The following is an 18,926-nucleotide window of genomic DNA, read 5'->3' as shown; positions in this document are numbered from 1 at the left end:
AAGTAGAAGATTTCTGAAATGGATAACTTTTATGATCATGTTTGCATCTTAACCTCCATGCGTTTGTTGCAGAACTTTTAGTTGTGAAAGGCTGTTTCTTAGACTTGGCTCACGATTTTCTGCTTTTCTTTATATTGAAGAAAGTGTAAGAACATCCTGCTTAAAACATTTATCTTTAATAGCTGTAGGTGAAGGAAAATGGCCATAAGTATGACAGGTAAATTTATTCATGTTTAATTTTTTTTTTAACCCTGTAGGTTTAATTAACTTTGAAATTCACGTTGACAATGCATTTTAAACAGTAGACAAATGATCAGAGATTGTGAGTGCTGTTCTTGCCACAGTGTAGGCCGGGGGTCTGCAACCTGGGGCTCTCCAGGTGTTCAGGGGCTGATGGGATTTGTAGTCCATGAACATCTGGAGAGCCGCAGGTTGCAGACCCCTGGTATAGGCCAGTGGTGGCGAACCTTTGGCACTCCAGATGTTATGGACTACAATTCCCATCAGCCCCTCCAGCATGGCCAATTGGCCATGCTGGTAGGGGCTGATGGGAGTTGTAGTCCATAAGATCTGGAGTGCCAAAGGTTCGCCACCACGGGTATAGGCAATCTAAAATGGGATCTTATGCACTCACTTAGTTGCAGGAAAGTTCCATTGAAATTAGTGAGGTTTTATTTACAATTCAGTGCCTTGACCCCAGTCTTTATGAGTTCGTGGAAGGGATGTGCCACTTTTCTGATGCAGATGCCATCCCCAGCCAGGCAGAAGACCCCCCTCAAGAACGGCATGGGTTGGCTGGAGTGGGTTTTCCAGGCCTGTGTGGGCGTGGTCTGTTAGATTCAGCTCCTAACATTTTGCCCGCAGCTGTGGGGTGAAATGTTAGGAACTAAAACTACCAAACCATGGCCACACCAGAAAGCTGAAAATGAAGAAAACTTGTACCCACAGGCTAACAATGAAGACTTCAAAAAATTAGTTCTCCCACTGGAGTAGCAATTTACTTTTAAGTAACCAAAATAAATTTATAATTTTACAAACAGTAACCAAATGTTTTGGGAAATTATTTTCATTCTCCCATTGGAGTAATATATATAAACATAAGCTAGAACGGCACGGCAAAGTAATCTCAATGTAAATATAACAGCTAGCCAGATTCTAGATAATTAACCAACTGGCCTCGTTAAACTTCACGGCTGTTAAAGGCAGGTCAGGGTTTTTCAAAATACAATAATGGTTACAATCAGTGAGGACAACGCTCTGCAATTGGTTTGTTCTTATGCCTCTCGAAATGTCCTTATTTTGGTTACTTAAAAGTAAATTGCTACTCCAGTGGGAGAACTAATTTTTTGAAGTCTTCATTGTTAGAAGAAGAAGAGTTTGGATTTATATCCCCCCTTTCTCTCCTGTAGAAGACTCAAAGGGGCTGACAATCTCCTTGCCCTTCCCCCCTCACAACAAACACCCTGTGAGGTGGGTGGGGCTGAGAGAGCTCCGAGAAGCTGTGACTAGCCCAAGGTCACCCAGCTGGCCTGTGTGGGAGTATACAGGCTAATCTGAATACCCCAGAGAAGCCTCCACAGCTCCGGTGGCAGAGCTGGGAATCAAACCCGGTTCCTCCAGATTAGATACACGAGCTCTTAACCTCCTACGCCACTGCTGCTCCTTAGCCTGTGGGTACAAGTTTTCTTCATTTTCACTTTTGTGCACACCAGAAAGCTGACAGCAGCAAGTTGATTCCGGCTGTGGAAGCCTTTGACAATACAATGTCATAAACGTTGGGGAAGTGGTATAGCATGATTGGGACAATCAGACCCTCCCTTCCCCCCCAACAAGCATCTTCGTTTGCAAGAGTGAGACTATTTCTGCAAGTTCCCTCTTTTGACTCCCAGACCCCTTCTGTTTGTGGAAAGGTCGGCTCGGACTTAATGTATTTTTTTGTTGAGCTGAAATCAGGCATTACTATGTCACAGTAGCAGTGTAAGTGTCACCCTATTGCCATGTGCCGCAGCTTAATTTTTACTGCATGCCGTTTTGATAGCGTTACAAAGATATTGTTAACTCATTCTCTGGCCACTACTGGATTGCACTGAAACTTTGCATGTCAGTTACCTGCATGTCCAGCAGTCCTCGACCCCTTTATTGCATCCTTCGTTGAGAGACCATTTCATGTGCTACATTGACGAGGATCTACTGATGAAAGCCAGAAGTACAATCCTGAGGATTACGTTGAGAATCGGAATGTGGAAGGGTTTTTTGGTTTGCTTCAACTTTGGTGAAAGTCTCTGGAGCTAAAGCTGTCGGCCTGCAGAATTCAAGCTCGTTTTTAGTGACGTCCTTAGGAGCAGCCCGCTGCTCTGTTTTCATTGGAAGTTGGCCTTAACTGTGCTCTGTGGGATGTAAGAAGAAGAAGAAGAGTTTGGATTTATATCCCCCCTTTCTCTCCTGTAGGAGACTCAAAGGGGCTTACATTCTCCTTGCCCTTCCCCCCTCACAACAAACAGCCTGTGAGGTAGGTGGGGCTGAGAGAGCTCCGAGAAGCTGTGACTAGCCCAAGGTCACCCAACTGGCCTATGTGAGAGTGTACAGGCTACTCTGAATTCCCCAGATAAGCCTCCACAGCTCAGGCGGCAGAGCTGGGAATCAAACCCGGTTTCTCCAGATTAGATACACGAGCTCTTAACCTCCTACGCCACTGCTGCTCCTGTACTCCCCAGTAAGCGTGAGTAGGGCTGCAGCAGACTGATAAATAGAAGGAGAAGAAGAAAAAGAAGAGTTTGGATTTATACCCCACCTTTCTCTCCTGCAAGGAGTCTCAAGGTGGCTTACAAGCTCCTTTCCCTTCCTCTCCCCACAACAGACCCCTGGTGAGGTAGGTGGGGCTGAGAGAGTTCTGAAGAAATGTGACTAGCCCAAGGTCACCGAGCAGGAATGTAGGAGCGTGGAAACATGTTTGGTTCACCAGATAAGCTTCTGCCACTCAGGTGGAGGAGTGGGGAATCAAACCTGGTTCTCCAGATTAGAATCCACCTGCTCTTAACCACGCTGGCTCTCAGCGTGTCCACTAGGTCATCTAAGTGTCCCATGATGAGAATTTGGGCCTGAAAAGGATAGTAAGAAAGGAAACTAGTCTCGTCAATCTTCTGTGCTTGATTTGCCAGAGTCTGTTCTTGCTCATAGGAGGTGAGCAGGTGGCTTTCTGTTTCCATGTCAGTACTGAGCCTGTAATTGGATTTCTTGATAATAGGTATAATCTTGAGAATTGAGTAGCTGGGTAACTTAAATGTGTACTTAGTTTGCGACACGCCCAACACAGAATGAAGGAGGAGTCAGACCAACCGTTTTGAAATTGCCGCTTGTTTGAGGATGGGTATTTTGCTTTGGTTACTTAAAAGCAGTATCACGTTGCAATCGGTGAAGTCAGTTAAAAGAACACTGGATTGCATAATAGTCCATTCTGAGTTCTGTGGGTCCTGGGCAAATGGGGGCCTACGATGACTCAGATTCTTAAACTGCAGTTTGATGCACTTTTAGTAGACATCAAAGCTGGGCTGAAAAAAGAGAGGGCAAAGGTACCTTCAGGAGTAAACCAATGGATACCTAAAATTTGCTGTGTACATTATACAGCTTTGTTTGAGAAGGAATGTTTGGGTTTAAACCACACCTTTCTCTCCTGCAAGGTGGCCTGCAAGCCCCCTTCCCTTCTCCCTGCAGCAGACTCCTTGTGGGGTAGGTGGAACTGAGAGAGTTTTGAAGAACTGTGACTGGTCCAAGATCACCCCAGCAGGCTTCATGTGTAGGAGTGAGGCAATAAATCCAGTTCCCCAGATAAGAGTCTGCCACTCATGGGGAGGAGTGGGGACTCGAACCCTGTTCTCCGGATTAGAATCCACCTGCTCTTAACCACTACCCCACTCTGTCTCCATGCATGCAGGGGTATGAGGTAGCACAGAGTTGACTTTTTTCCAAGTACCCAACCTTTTTGAGCCTCGAGGAACATTTCGAATTCTAACACAGCATCGTGGGCGCAGCAATTTGATCTTTATTCCAGTCTTTGACCAGCAGTAAAAACGTACAATTACTGTTTAACTTCGAAGCCATTTACCTAATTTTGAACGGATTTACTAGTTTAAACAGTAATAATTAATTAATTTGGCAACAGGAAACTACTTAATTTAAAACACCGTCTGCATTGGAGAATTTAATCCCCCGGGGGAGCTGTTTGTGGTTTCCGAACTTTGTACCTGGAAACTTGTCTCACAAAGGGCAAATAAGCTCAGAGTGAGCCACGTTATAATATGGGCAGAGAGAAAAAATGTGCTCCAGCGACTCCCACTTTCCCTGACATAGATGGACAGAGCCTTTCTGGGGAGGGAATTTTCCTAAATGTACCCCCCCTCCCAGAACTGATTTGTAGGGATAGCTTTAAAGTATGTTCCTCCCTTCCTGACTCTGATGTTTCCTCATTTATCCTCATTTATCCACACTTCTCAGTGCATAGAGTAAAGCAAAAGGATGAGGTATTGCTAGGAAACTGATTGTCTCCTGGAAAGATAAATCTTCAGTCCAACTTAGTTCTGTTACATTAATGACTAGGAATTCTTGAATTCATTCATGCTCTGACATGCCATTGACACGTTCAAGATGCGCCCGCTTGGAGTGGATCTGATGTTATGCTGGCCACAGAGGGAGTTCCCGGAAGTGCTTTCATTGGCGGGAGCCCATGGAAACTTCCGTGCATGAGAGCTACTGGCCTTGTGGGTTTCTCAGTCTGGGTATCTCTCTGAGCATGCAAGCACAGTTTTATCGGAACAAACAAAAAGTCCACATCTGAACACCTCCAAGGCTGGCAAAGTGTCACGTTTCTCTTTGTTGCTAATCGCCTAATGAAATTTATACTACTTCTTTTCTTAGGTCCTTAATTTGCGCATTTTGACTTGGAGCCTCACCTTCATTTCCACTCATTCTAGGTCAAGAGGTCTGCAACCTGCGGCTCTCCAGATGTTCGTGGACTACAAATCCCGCCAGCCCCTGCCAGCACAGCTAATTGGCCATGCTGGCAGGGGCTGATGGGATTTGTAGTCCATGAACATCTGGAGAGCCGCAGGTTGCAGACCCCTGTTCTAGGTTCTTTGCTTACTGAAGAAAGGGAGGGCCATTTTGGCTGATCCCCACTGCCACCTCTGTCTTTCACCCCTCATGGTGTTCCTGGGAGTCCATTGGCCCAGAGGGGCACAGGCTCAGGGGCTATAGAAGACTACAGCAGGAGGGGGTGACATTTGTTTCTTATGCATTGCATCTCTTATTCTGCAACCATCAAAACCATCCATCCTGTATTCCATCCACATATACCACAAAACTGAACTCAGAAGGAATCTATTTTGAGGATGCTGCCAGCCCAAAGATGTGTGTATGGGTGGGTCAGAGCAGTGCTGCCACATTCATGAGTAAATGAAAATACATTGGCAGTAAACTCCCGGGGGGGGGGGGGATCCCATCTTTCCCACACACCCCCCCCCCACTAAGTTTGCCACAACAACCAGCTGCCTGGGGTGGCTACAGTTCCCTATTTGCCTGGCTTATGGGGTGGCAGCTCTGGTTTCCTCCCCCCCAGTTGTTTGCCTACCCGCCACATTTAGTGGCAGTAGCAGCTCCATCTCTCCCTCCTGCGCACCTGGAACACCTGGCAGTGGCTCTGTCTCTCCTCATCACCTCCCGTGGCTTAGGCTGTGGTTCCTGCTCCACCTGCACCATAGCCACCCTAAAGGGCACCTGGAGCCTAACGTTCATTTCCACTCATTCTAGGTCAGAGGTCTGCAACCTGCGGCTCTCCGGATGTTCATGGACTACAAATCCCACCAGCCCCTGCCAGCACGGCTAATTGGCCATGCTGGCAGGGGCTGATGGGATTTGTAGTCCATGAACATCTGGAGAGCAATATTCCTCTCTTAGGAGGTTTAAGCCCCACCCCCCCTTCATTTTGGGGAGGGGGTTCACACTTGGCAGCAAACCTGGAAGATGTCCCCAATTCTGCAGAAGAATATTCCCCTCCTCCCCCAATCTGAACCTGGCCCAGTTCTCTGCGTTTTTCAATCTGTTCAGATTCCAGGTTCTAATTCGATATTGCTGTGTGGTGGCCTTTTTACTGTGTTCAGTGTTTTAATTTTGCAAGTTTTGTTGATAATTATTTATTCGGGAACTTTTAAGAGTCCTCCTGAACGCAGCTTAAAATCAAAAACCTCCGTATAAAAATAGTCTTTGAAAAATACAATTCATTTGACATATTGGTGTCAAAACTATCTGTAAAGCTGAACACATCATTAACAGCTCATGAAGTAACCCCCCTAATTAATAGCCTTGATAAAAAGATACATTTTAGCCTGGGTTCCTCAAGGGGGAAGGTGTTCCAAAGGTGCGAAATATACAGAAGGTGTCTTTCCACACACAGAAGAGTTTCTTGCTCCTGTCCAGTCACAGGAGAGCAGACAGGTGGTTGAGCAGGTTACACAGCTGCCACTTGTCTTTTCTCAGTACGTCAAATTAGTATGTCTTAGAAACGTTTGAGTTTTCCTTTAAGGAAGTACCAATGCAATCTGCCATCTGATTGCCCGTAGGTTCGTTCCACCTCCATCTTTCATTTATGTAGCTCTTGAATGTCGAATGGGTGGTTGTTTCCATTTCAACAGCCTTTGAAAGAGGCCACCTCTGCTGCCCCGGAAGGTCGGAACAGAACCAGTGGGATTGTATGAAATCAAAACAATTTTCGGCTGAGCCTTAGGAAGAAGGTCTTTACAAGTTAGAGCACTTCCCCAATGGAACGGGCTTTCTTGAGAGAGGCGGCCTCTCCTTCTTGGGAGGTTTCTAGGCAGAGGCGAGATGGCCATCTGACAGCAATGCCGATTCTCTGACTCACTAGGAATTTAGACAGATGGTGAGAGGGAAGACAGGAAGGGATGAGTCAGCGCGTGGTTGTTGAGAGCCTTGATTATATGCCCCGGGTAATGTCAGTAGGCACTTTCAGGTCAGGAAGGAATGTTCTTCCTGGCCCGATAAGCCCAGGGATCCTGGAAGTTCTTTCCTTCCTCTGGGCATAGAGCCAGGGTCACCAGGCAAGGGGGCGGGGAAGGTAGTTGTTAATTTCCTGTGATGTGCAGGGGTTGGGCCACATTACCCTAAGGCAGTGATGGCAAACCTTTTCGAGACCGAGTCCCCAAACTGCAACCCCAAACCCACTTAATTATCACTAAGTGCCAACATGGCAATTTAACCTGAATACTGAGGTTTTAGTTTAGAAAAAACGGTTGGCTCCAAGGCGCGCATTACTTGGGAGTAAGCTTGGTGGTAGTCAGTGGATTTGCTTTGAAGCAACTGTGCAATGCTTCAAACGGGTGAATCACAACCCTAGGCGGGTTTACTCAGAAGCAAATCCCATTGCCAGCAACCGAGCTTACTCCCAGGTAAAGGATCACGCTTTCGTTCTTCCCGTGACAATCAGTAGGGTTTAACAGCGCTTAACAGGGTTACCTACACTGCTTCCCCAAAACTAGGTCTTAGGTTTAATACTAATAATCTCCCTGAAATAATTACACTATTATCACATGATGAACTCTGTGCACACGTGCCCACAAAGAGGGCTCTGAGTGCCACCTCTGGCACCCGTGCCATAGGTTCGCCACCACTGCCCTAGGGCAGGGGTGTCCAACTGTGGCATCCCAGATGTTCATGGACTACAATTCCCATCAGCCCCTGCCAGCATGGCCAATTGGCCATTCTAGTAGGGGCTGATGGGAATAGTAGTCACGTCTGGGGCGCCGCAGTTGGACACCCCTGCCCTAGGCTCCTTGCCAGCTCGGTGCTTTCTGGGTTTCCATAGCTGTGATCTGCCCAAGTTTCCGAGCAAATAAGAAATCAGTTGCTGGGATTTCAATAAAGTGCCTTTGTTCCAGGTTCAAATATTTCAAAGTATGAGGGCAGAATGGAAAAGGAGCCATTTTAAAATGTAAAATATTATCACACCAAAAGGCATGTTGTTGCATAGTGCAGTCCATACGCACGGGAAAATTTTAATGCAATTTTTGCTGATCCATCAGTTGCTCGAAACACAGAGAGGTTTCTCTTCTGCGTTGCATCCTATCGCCCCTGTCCACATCTATGGTCCAGCCTCAGTTGGAGTGCCGTGTGCAGTCCTGATCCGTGTATCTCAGACAGGGGCTGGGAAAAGCACAGATGGAGATTTAAAAGGTTGGAACCCTTTCCTAGGAGCCGTTGAAGAGTTTGGGGCTCAGGGTGCAGAAAGTGGACAGAGATATTCTTCTCTGTCTTTCAGAGTACTGCAGCAGTAGATTCAGGACAGACAGAAGGAAATAATTCTTTACTGAACAGGTGGCTTAAAGGTGGAATTCTCTGCCAGAGGATGTAGCGATGGCCACAGGCATAGACATCTTTAAAAAAGGGTCAGGCAGATTCATGGAGGGATAGGTCTGTCAGTGGCTACTAGCCATGGTGACTAAAGGGAACCTCCACAATCAGAGGCAGTCAGCCTTTGAATCCCAGTGCTAAGAGGCAACATTGGGGAAGGCCTCTGTCTCTATGCCCTGTTGTTGGCCCTCCAGAGTGCTGGACTAGAAGGACTATTAGTCTGACCCAGCCTGTTATTCTTCTGTTGGCTCTATGATCACAGTACCGACTTGCCTTAGCAGACCAGGTGCTCGGGAGCAGCAGCAGCAGAAGGCCATTGCTTTCACCTCCTGCACATGAGCTCCCAAAGGCACCTGGTGGGCCACTGCGAGTAGCAGAGTGCTGGACTAGATGGACTCTGGTCTGATCCAGCAGGCTCTTTTCTTATGTTCTTATGAGTTCTGAGCTTTTCCTGATACTGAAGTAGTGGGGTTCTTTTTTGTATACGGAGTTCTGGTTGTATATACGCAGGGTTAAGGTTCATGTCATTAGTTCAAAAGGCTAGTTGCTTGAAAGGGTCGTTTGACCATTTTGTGTTGTATTTGATAAGATCCACAATATCGATGACTTCTTAAACGGCCGCTAACTTCTAGCATAGGTGCCACCGAAGTGCAGGCTGTTAAGAAATACGTTGATGTTTTCTGCCAGGGGATGGTACTGGTACAGAAGTCTGGAAAGTCCAATGCGAACAATAGTATTAGCAGCCGGTAATTCATATATATCAGTGATGGCGAACCTTTTCGAGAGTGAGTGCCCAAACTGCAACCCAAAATCCAATTATTTATCACAGAGTGCCAACATGGCAATTTAACATGAATACTGAGGTTTTAGAATAGAAAAAACGGTTGGCTCCGAAGCGTGCGTTACTCAGGAGTAAGCTTGGTGGTAGTCGGTGGCTTTGCTTTGAAGCAACTGTGCAATGCTCCAAACGGGTGAATCACAACCCTAGGAGGGTTTACTCAGAAGCAAGCCCCATTGCCAGCAACCGAGCTTACTCCCAGGTTGCGCTTTCGTTCTTCCCATGAAAATCAGTAGGGTTTAACAGCACTTAACAGGGTTACCTACACTGCTTCCCCAAAACTAGGTCTTAGGTTTAATGCTAATAGTCTCCCTGAAATAATTACATTGTTATCACATGACAAACTCTGTGTATGCGTGCCCACAGAGAGGGCTCTGAGTGCCACCTCTGGCTCCCGTGCCATAGGTTCGCCACCACTGATATATATGTTAGGGCATCATGTACATGGCAAAACTGCAGTCATTCAGTTTTAGAAATCTTAAGAGTTGCCAAGAGCCTCTTTCCCGCCAGCAAAGCTTCAGTGTAAATGAAACGGGGGCCCAGCCTCTCGCTAGCAAGTGACCTTGGTTCTGTTTCAAGTTGTGCGTGGGTGAGGAGGGCGTGTGCCATCAGATCTTCTCAAACTAGTCTGTGTCCCTTGATGTGCATTTGTATATACGCAGCAGCGTGTGTATATACACATAAATATACATGCAAGCATGCACACAGCAAGTGTATAAATGTATATCTTATGTTGTGTGAAGCTACATTTTGCATGCTACGTTGGTAGATTTTGTGTGTAAAAATTTTGTTGGTGAAACCCAGGAGACTTTAAAAACTGGAAAATTAGTCCCTTGCCAAAAAAATGAAAACATTCAAGAGAACAAGAACTGCTCTGTGTTCCACCATCAGATGGCCAGGGAAAATGTGGTCATGATTGCCAAAGGGGGAAAATAACCCGAGGCTTTGTGTCTTGTTCCTGTTGGTTACAGTGACTCTACCTACCCAGTTACATCTGTTAAAAAAAAACATATGCACAAACTAGCCAGACAAAGGTCTGTCTCCCACAAAGTTCTCTCTCCCACGTAAGGTCTACGCTTAAGATCTTTGCAAGTATTGTCTTTAAGATGTAGAGCTTTGGAAGCACCAGCATTTCAGTTGTTCTATAGAAGATGGTATGAAAAAGTCGGGTTGACCTCCATATGTAAAATCTTGCTGCAATGTAAAAAAAAAAAAAATCCCCCGAATCTCTGTATTTAATAAATGCTGAAATAAGTTTGCTTCAATATGTGGTCAGGTGCTTGTTTGCTATGTATATTTTGCTAAAAATTGCAAACTTGTAAGGGTTCTTTTTTTGCAGCGAAGGGGGCAAGAGGCAATCAGAGTATTCTGTCTTCTCGCATTAAGCACCTCTCTTCTCCCTTAAATGTAGGGGAGGAAAGCAAAACTTGTTTCAGTTTCACTGTCTTAACCATAACCATACAGCAATAACCAATACAGCCTCCCATAACTAATGCCCACCCATGTTTCCTAGAGAGACATTCACTGTGCATTTAAAAGGTTTTTTTTTTGTGGTTTAAATGTTGTTGCATATTTTACAGCATTAGGATCTTTGGAATATTTTGACAACTGCAACAGTTCAATGAAGTTGGTAATTTCTTCTTTTAATTATTTTTCATTGAACAGTTTTGGAGTTACTTTTTTTAAAAAAAAACTTGTTTTATTTTTCTCTAATGCATTTCAACTCAATGCTTAATACTTTTGGCATACTTTTAGATAATCATTGACTCTGTGGGTAGCAGCCGTTTGAATTTATTGGTGCATAACCTTGACACAACAGTGTGGTGTGTTCTTTCAGCTGGTGATCATGCGTGCGTGACTGCACATCACTAGATGAACTGGTGCGTGTGGCTTCACAGGTTATCTGCGACACCCTAATCCACTTGTAGAATGAGAAATGAGGCTGGCTTTATGCATTTCGTTGCGTAGCATGCTCATCAGGGTTCGTTTTCCTTCCGTTACACTAAATATAGCACGACTAATGTTTCTCGGATTCTTTTGGGGCAACCTGTTCAGATGACAGACCTAACCAAAACTTTAAAACAGATGTTTCTGGGGCAAGGCCTATTAAATTGAGGCATTCTGTTTAAAAAAAAACACACAGAGAAATTTCGGCAACTACCTCTTTGGAAACATCTAGCCAGATGGTTCTTCACCTAGCGCCCTGTAAAACTCAATAATCTCTGACTTTATGCCACGGCAGCCTCTCTCTGTGGCTCTTCCCAGCTGCGTTTTCATGGAATCGTTTCCTTATTAGCAGTTTGGTGTCACAGCTCTAGATATTCTTGCAAAATTCGGCACTAAGTTGTGGGGGGGAAACCCTAGCCGAAGGCCCGAAATCCGTATGGAAATAATGAGTTTTCTCAAATGTGTCTGTGACTTCTGTATACAGTTCCCAGTATGAGAAGAAAACTGCACAGCTACCCTGTTTCCCCGAATATAAGACATCCCCTAAAAATAAGACATAGTAGAGGTTTTGCTGAAGTGTGAAATATAAGGCATCCCCCGAAAGTAAGACATGGCAAAAATTTTGTTTGGAAGCATGCCCGACGAACAGAACACAGAAAAATAAGACATCCCCTGAAAATAAGACATAGTGCATCTTTGGGAGCAAAAATTAATATAAGACACTATCTTATATTTGGGGAAACATGGTAATAGAGCTCTCTGCAGTTGAAATGGCACCCTCTCCCCCTCTTGTGTATTTTGGGGCAGGGTCAGGATTTACAGGCGCAATGTTACAATGCCGATACTTTACATGTTTCTGCAGGAAGCCCTAGGGCAGCGTTGGTGCTTCCGTCGGCAATTGTGACGTGCTAAAAACCGCCCCTGAATCTCCAGAGCATATTATTGTGCGGAACAGGAGAGACCTTAAAAACCCCCAGCAGAGAAAGAAGGAGATGAGGATCGTGTCCAGTCCTTTACATCATAGCCATTTCAAACTGGACATTTCAAACTTAATACTTGCCATTTTTTAAAAAAATAAAACCCTATATTTCAGAGACTGGCCTTAGCTGGGGAAAAAAATATTTCTGCTAACGATAACTTTGTGCAGTGTGGCAGTACGGCTCCCGGATTGCCTTTTCCAACCACTGTCCGTTCTGCTCTGTTGGAGGAGCCCCCTCAATCTTCTGCACTCAAGGTGTAGGACAGGTTTCCAACAAAACTCTTTTATCCCAGCTAATTCTTCTAAGGCCCCAGTCCAGAAAGGGAGGGCCCAGCTCCTTTCTGGAGCCTGTGCAGTCTTACGCCAACATGGGCGTCCACCCTGCCAGTGCAAGTGGAATGCACCGGGGGGGTGGATACGTGGGTCCCAGGAACCACATGGCTCTGCGGTGCCCGACCTCGGAAATGGCCATCATGTCCCAGCCCAATCAACTGGACCCTGGGCAAGCATGGTAGAGGGCGTTTCCAGGGGTAGAAGTGGCCTTAGTGCCCCACCCCCTGGCATATGACCATGTTTCCATGGGCCCAGTGTAGAGCTTTCTGGCATCTGTTTTGCTTTCTCCCTCCTTGAGGTAGCAGAAGGCCCTCTGGAGGAGCACAGCAGTGTTTCGGGGGCGCTGTCCCTGGCCGCCTAGGGCTCTGGATTGGGCTGCCCACGTAGTTGTCTTCAGAGAAGTGTGCCATACCCAGTTGGAGCCTGTCTAAACCCAGCTTGTTAGAGCTTAGAAGCTAAGCAGGGCGGTCCTTGATTAGCACTTGGATCAGTTCCGCCAAGGAAGACAGGTTGCTCCGCAGAGGAAGGCTGCAGCAAGCCACTTCTGCTCACCTCTCGCCTTGAAAACCGTACAAGATTGCTGTTAACTCAGCTGTGATTGGGCGGCACTCGTCATGATTAATACTGCACCCAACTGACTGAGTTGCTGGCCATACACAACTGTGAGTCTAATCAGTGGATTTTGTGGGTACCTGGCATAATGGAAAGTACAGAGTAGGAAGTAAAGTGTATCCACTGATTACAGTAAATTGTAAAGACGATTCCTATGCCCGTTCTTAGCAAATAAAGAGCATGTAAAGCTAGCCATCTCTAATGTTTAGCCCTGTTCCTTACATAGTGGAAAAATATTAATTAAAGCTTTCTATAGTATTCTTTGAGGCTAATGTATGCAATTTAGTCTCCTAACTTTAGGTAATTAGATTTATAAGTAAAAGTTATAATGTCTAATATTAAAGTAGCAGTAGATAGATGATTTAGAGATTAATTAAGTTTGTTTTTTTAACTAAGTAAAACTAAATCAGAAGCAATTCCTTGTATAAACAAACCTTGTAAATATGTTTTCTTTCCTTTCAGCAAGGAGCAAATAATGCAGAGAAATTTGACTATGTGAGTGAGTCTTGCACGTTTTAAAGTTTATTTCTGTGTATAAGTATGTAGTCTGCATTTCCCCTTCTCTTCTGATATGTTCAGACACTGGCTGCCAATCAGAACTGGGGTGGCAGCAGCAGGAAGAGGCTTTGCACCCCTTCTTCTGGGTCTCTTGGGGGCATCTGGTTGGCCGCTGTGAGAAACAGGATGCACCACTAGATGGACCGCAGATGTGATCCTGGGGCACTTCCTCGGGGCTTGTGAGACGAAGACGTTCCTCCAGCTCTGTGGTTGAGGTCCCATCATTGCTGACCTCCCTGCCCTTACCCTTTTTATGTTATGTTTATTTGTTTGGTTCCCTTAGATGGTTTGGTTTTTCTGTTTCCTCCTTATGTCATTCCCTCCTTGATGTACCATCCTGGGTAACGTGAATGAAATGAAATAACTGGGGAGGTGACAGGGTTTTTAATTGAGGAGGTTTTAAACTGTATCATGTATTTTCATTGGTTGTGTATTTTTATGTTGTTAGCCGTCCTGAGCCTGCCTCCAGTCAGGAAAGGGTGGGATACAGATCTAACCATTAAATAAGCATGATGAGTGTGTGTATATATATATAATGGTGCCATAGGTTCGCCACCACTGATATATAAGATTGTCATATTTAGACTGATTAGCTGAGCACTATAGAAAATAATATAGCATCGATTAAAAGAGAATTGCCTAGCCTATGTGTAACATGTGTTCTCGTTTTCCGGAAGATACCAGAGGATCCCACTGCAGGAGAGAACATGTACATGTTCTCCAAGCTCTCTGGACACAGTTCCAACATATTGTTCTGGACTGTCAGTTGCATATAGGTCCACACCACACCACAGTATTTTTCTCCTTCCTTTAGTTCGTTGTAAAGATCTCATGAACAATGGTAGCATTATCCAATTTCTGTCAAATGAACACACTCCTGAAATCAATGGTTCGGCTACTAAGTTTTCTGCAAAAGTTGTTAGGAGTTAGAACGCAGTTTTTATTTTGATCTTGCCTGTTGGATATTGTTTCAATGCCGATAAAGAGTGAAGAAGGAACGGTGGGCTGCTTTGTACCTTTGAAAAAGCTGTGGTGCTTCTTTAACAGGTGATGCAGTTCATGAATAAGATGGCTGGAAATGAATATGTCGGGTTCAGTAATGCCACGTAAGTATGGTTTTTTGGTTTTGTTTTAAAGTTGTCCCCCCACAATATTGGATAGTGAGGAACTGTTGTGTCCAAATACTCTTTTTCAAATGGCCTGTCAGAACTTTTACTTTGTAGGCTTCCTTGTAGCCAACACAAACCACCCACCCACCCACCGAGAGAGTGAGTGAGTGAGTGAGTGAGAGAGAGAGAAAGAGAGAGAGAGAGAGAGAGAGAGGGACTTCAGGGTCTCTGTCCTCTCTTTCCTCTCATGCCTCTGCGCCAGTGACCTAGCCAATATCCCAACCTGCTTTGCACGGCCTTTGCAGTGGTCCAGACTCCCTTGGCATTGGCCACCGGGAATTTCACTTGGCCATCTATGGCTACTCTGAGCGGGCCGAGCAGCCCCCAGTTCCTTAACCGGGGTTAATTGAATTAAGCCATGGCTTCACATCTGCCTGAACCAGCCCTCGACCACACAATATTTTACAATTATTTAAACTTAAGTTGTAACATTTTCCAAAAGAAATTCCAGAAAGTTTTCCACTTTGAATTTTTTCAGAAATTTCACATCGCTGAGCAACATGGAGGAGAACTAATAACTCCTCCTTTTATTTTTCTTGTCATGCTGTTTTTCTGATGTGGTCTGCAATCGCTTAATAAAAATGTCAAAGTACAGGGGTAGTGATGGGGATACGTGAACGCTGCAAGAAACTGAATTTTTCAAATGAGTAGCTATTTTTTCAGTCTGAAAAGTTACAGGTAGCTAACCTAGGAGGGCATCACTTGCGTCTGAACGTTCAATATTTTGTCCACTTTTTAAAGTGCATTTCTGTACCTTAGGTTCCAGTCTGAAAGAGAGAGTGGAGACCGGAACTTTGCTATAGGCTACTACCTAAAAGAGAAGAAGGTAAGTTTTGGATAAAAGCGGTGGTGATTTGCAAGATGATAATGTATCTCCGTTTCCTTATAAGTTAAACAAAATCCAACTTTTGCTGTATACAGTCTATAAAATGAAGTATAAAGTTGATTCTGTAACAGGACATACACAAACAAACAGAGCTGCAGTTACTACTCTGAAACTGAACTCAGTGCCGTCTGGTCAAGTATACCTTTTATTTTTATTTATTTATTTATTTTTTAAGCTTATATACCGCCCCATCCCCAAGGGGCTCTGGGCGGTGTACAACATTAAAAGACAATATAAGCAATTAAAACATTTAAAAGCAGCGAAAACCATAAGATATTTCCAATAATATAATAAGCTACAGTAAAATAGATGGCGTTGTAATCTGCTATTATAATTCTGTCCCTTCCCTAAAGGGGGAAACAGCATCCCACATTCCGATCTAAAAATCCCTCCCCCTTCCAAAAGGGAGGAGTGGCGAGTCTGAGATGACAGCTGGCCCCGGTATCAGGAGCCGGGGGCAAAGGGCAACTGCTAATCGGCTGAAGTTCCTCCGAAGGCCCGGCGGAACAGCTCTGTCTTACAGGCCCTGCGGAACTCACCAAGGTCCCGCAGGGCCCGGACAGTTGGAGGGAGAGCGTTCCACCAGGCCGGGGCCAGAGCTGTAAAGGCTCTGGCCCGTGTGGAGAGCCAACCACCGTATCGCCGAGGGGCCAGGGGACCACCAGTAGATTGGCCTCCCACCTCGATCCCGAAGAGGCCGTGCGAGGGACGTGACATGGGGTGATGCGCGGTCCCGAAGATACGACTGGTCCCCCAGACCAGCGTAAAGACGCCTTAAAGGTCAACAACTGCCAGCACCTTGAAAGTGGATCCGGAATTCCACCGGGAGCCAGTGCAGCTGATGCAGTATAAGAGCTGGATAGCTGTGCCCAGAGAGTAGCGCGCTGCCTGTAAGCAGGGCGGCCGCTTGCTGCATCGCTGGACCAGTTTTAATCCTCCGGATCAAAGCGCCGAAAGGCTCAGCGTAGAGCGAAGTTACAATAGTCTAATCTGGAGGTGACCGCTATCGTGGATCACAGTGGCTAAGAATCCGCTTGGGAGGAAGGGCGCCAGCCGCCGGGCCTGACAGGAGATGGAAAAAAAAGCAGCCGGGTTGTATGGGCCACCTGGGTCTCCATTGATAGAGACAAATCCAGGTGGACCCCCCGAACTAGGCTTGAAGCGGAGAGAGTCGGCGCCTATGACCCCCTCCCACACCGGGCGGCTGGAAAGACCCTCCCCCCCCTTCACGTGGCCAAGCCAGAGGATCTCCGTCTTCGATAGATTCAGTTTTAACTCTGCTCCTGCCGCAACCAACCAGCGACCGCCTCCAAACAGTGCTGTAGAGCCACAGGGGCGGCGGTTGCTCCCCCCTCCATCAACAGAACGAGCTGTGTGTCATCTGCATACTGATGACAAACCAGCCCGAAACTCCGTACCAGCTGAGCAAGAGGTCGCATGTAGATATTAAATAGCAGCGGGGATAAAAGTGCCCCCTGGGGTACACCGCATTGGAGCGGGCACTTCCGGGAGGCTTGATCCCCGCACCTCACTTGCTGACTCCGGCCCCGGAGAAACGAGACAATCCATTGAAGGACAGTGCCTCGCACTCCGGAGGCAGCCAGGCGGTGGGTCAAAAGGTCGTGGTCGACCACGTCAAACGCTGCGGTGAGATCTAACAACACCAGCAGCGCCGATCCGCCTCGGTCAAGCTGAATACGGAGTGTGTCTGTGACAGCGACGAGAACAGTCTCCGTCCCATGCCCAGCACGGAAGCCGGACTGGAAGGGGTCGAAAGCCGATGCGTCATCCAGAAAACCTTGAAGCTGCTCCAACACCACTCTCTCAATTACCTTCCCCAGAAACGGTGCTGATCAAGACTTATACACTAGTCAATAAGTTTTCCCAGTTTTTTGTGGTAAAATTAGGTACCTCGACTTATATGTGGGTCGACTTATACACGAGTATAGACGGTACATTGAAGTGAAAGGCTCCCATGAACGTGACCAGTTTGACAATCATTTATGTTGGCTTAAAATCGATGTTTGTATTCTGATCAATTTAACAAGATACCTTGTTAACTTCTGTTGAAGTTAAGCCAATGGGCCTCTTGGAAATATTACTATCATGGTTTGGGGTGTCCCTTGTAGCATGACAGAGAAGCATTATTTAAGAGATTAAATTAAAGGTTTCAATTATCCAAGTCTGCGAGGTTACTTCTAAACAACAGTGACATTGTACAACTTGAATTTTTTATTGGTATCTATTTTTATTTTTATACAAGCTCAGTCAGTTCTGCAATATCTGATGATCTTCAACTAAGATTTGTTGAATTCCTTGGCATATCCCAGTGTATTAAATTTGCTGTGTTCTTTTCCAGTGTTTTCCAGAAGGGACAGATATGGTCGGCATCCTGGATTTCTACTTCCAAGTAATGGCTCAGTCTTCATCACTTCTGTAATCCAAGAAAAACTGTTCATGTCCGGGAGCACTTCAGAGATGGACAATCTTCCCAGATCCAAAGAAGTGAATTTGGGACTAAACAATCCCCCCCCCCCCCCCACTTTTCCCCTGGAAATTTTTGTCTGTCTGTAAAGGGCTCCTGTTTTGTTCTGCTTCTGCTGACAAATGTGGCAACCCAACCTGAAAGAAAAGCATCCTTTTATTTGATTGATTGATTGATTGATTGATTGATTGATTATTCAAATTTAATATACCACCCCAACCCTGAAGGGCTCTGGGTGGTGTACAAATCAATACAAAAACAATCACAATAAAATTCCAATTAAAACAGTAGGTAACAACTACTCCAATCTTAACTCTAAAATCAGCAGTAAAACTCACCAGGTCAGTCAGACACAATGAATGTGTACTCCAAGAATAGAGTATGGAGTGCTTGGAATGCAAGAGATGGCCCCCTCAACACCTGACCTCCCCAAAAGCCCGGCGGAACAACTCCCATCTTGCAGGCCCTGCGGAACTGTTCTAAGTCCCGCAGGGCCCGGATGGTGGGGGGAGAGCGGAGGGGCCCGGGGCCACCAGCAAATTGGCCTCTTCCAAACTCTGCAAGTGTGATGTTGACTAAAAGTTTAATGGTACAGTTGACATTAAATCCTGTCGCAGTGCCAGTTTTGCTACACTGCTGATTCCTATTAATTCCTGGCTTCTCTCTTTGTGAGTCCCACTCTAGGGAGATTATTATAACCCAAG

The 18,926-nt window shown here is 45.7% G+C and overlaps 1 protein-coding gene across 3 annotated transcripts in view; it reads left to right on the top strand.

Annotated features, from left to right (window-relative positions):
• Positions 1–18,926, top strand: part of GLS (glutaminase) — an 81,974-nt gene that overhangs the window by 33,084 nt on the left and 29,964 nt on the right. For 2 of the 3 annotated variants that reach the window (XM_048486848.1, XM_048486849.1), the window contains exons 8-11: positions 13,587–13,619; positions 14,730–14,788; positions 15,611–15,677; positions 18,097–18,147. In XM_048486848.1, the coding sequence (XP_048342805.1) occupies positions 13,587–13,619; positions 14,730–14,788; positions 15,611–15,677; positions 18,097–18,147 (210 nt within the window). Of the gene's footprint in view, positions 1–10,858; positions 10,884–13,586; positions 13,620–14,729; positions 14,789–15,610; positions 15,678–18,096; positions 18,148–18,926 lie in introns of those variants that run through there. The other variant, XM_048486850.1, reaches the window with a different exon arrangement.

This window comes from Sphaerodactylus townsendi, linkage group LG02, assembly GCF_021028975.2.
Source record: "Sphaerodactylus townsendi isolate TG3544 linkage group LG02, MPM_Stown_v2.3, whole genome shotgun sequence".
NCBI lineage: Eukaryota > Metazoa > Chordata > Lepidosauria > Squamata > Sphaerodactylidae > Sphaerodactylus > Sphaerodactylus townsendi.
This window is presented reverse-complemented; position numbering and strand designations above follow the sequence as displayed.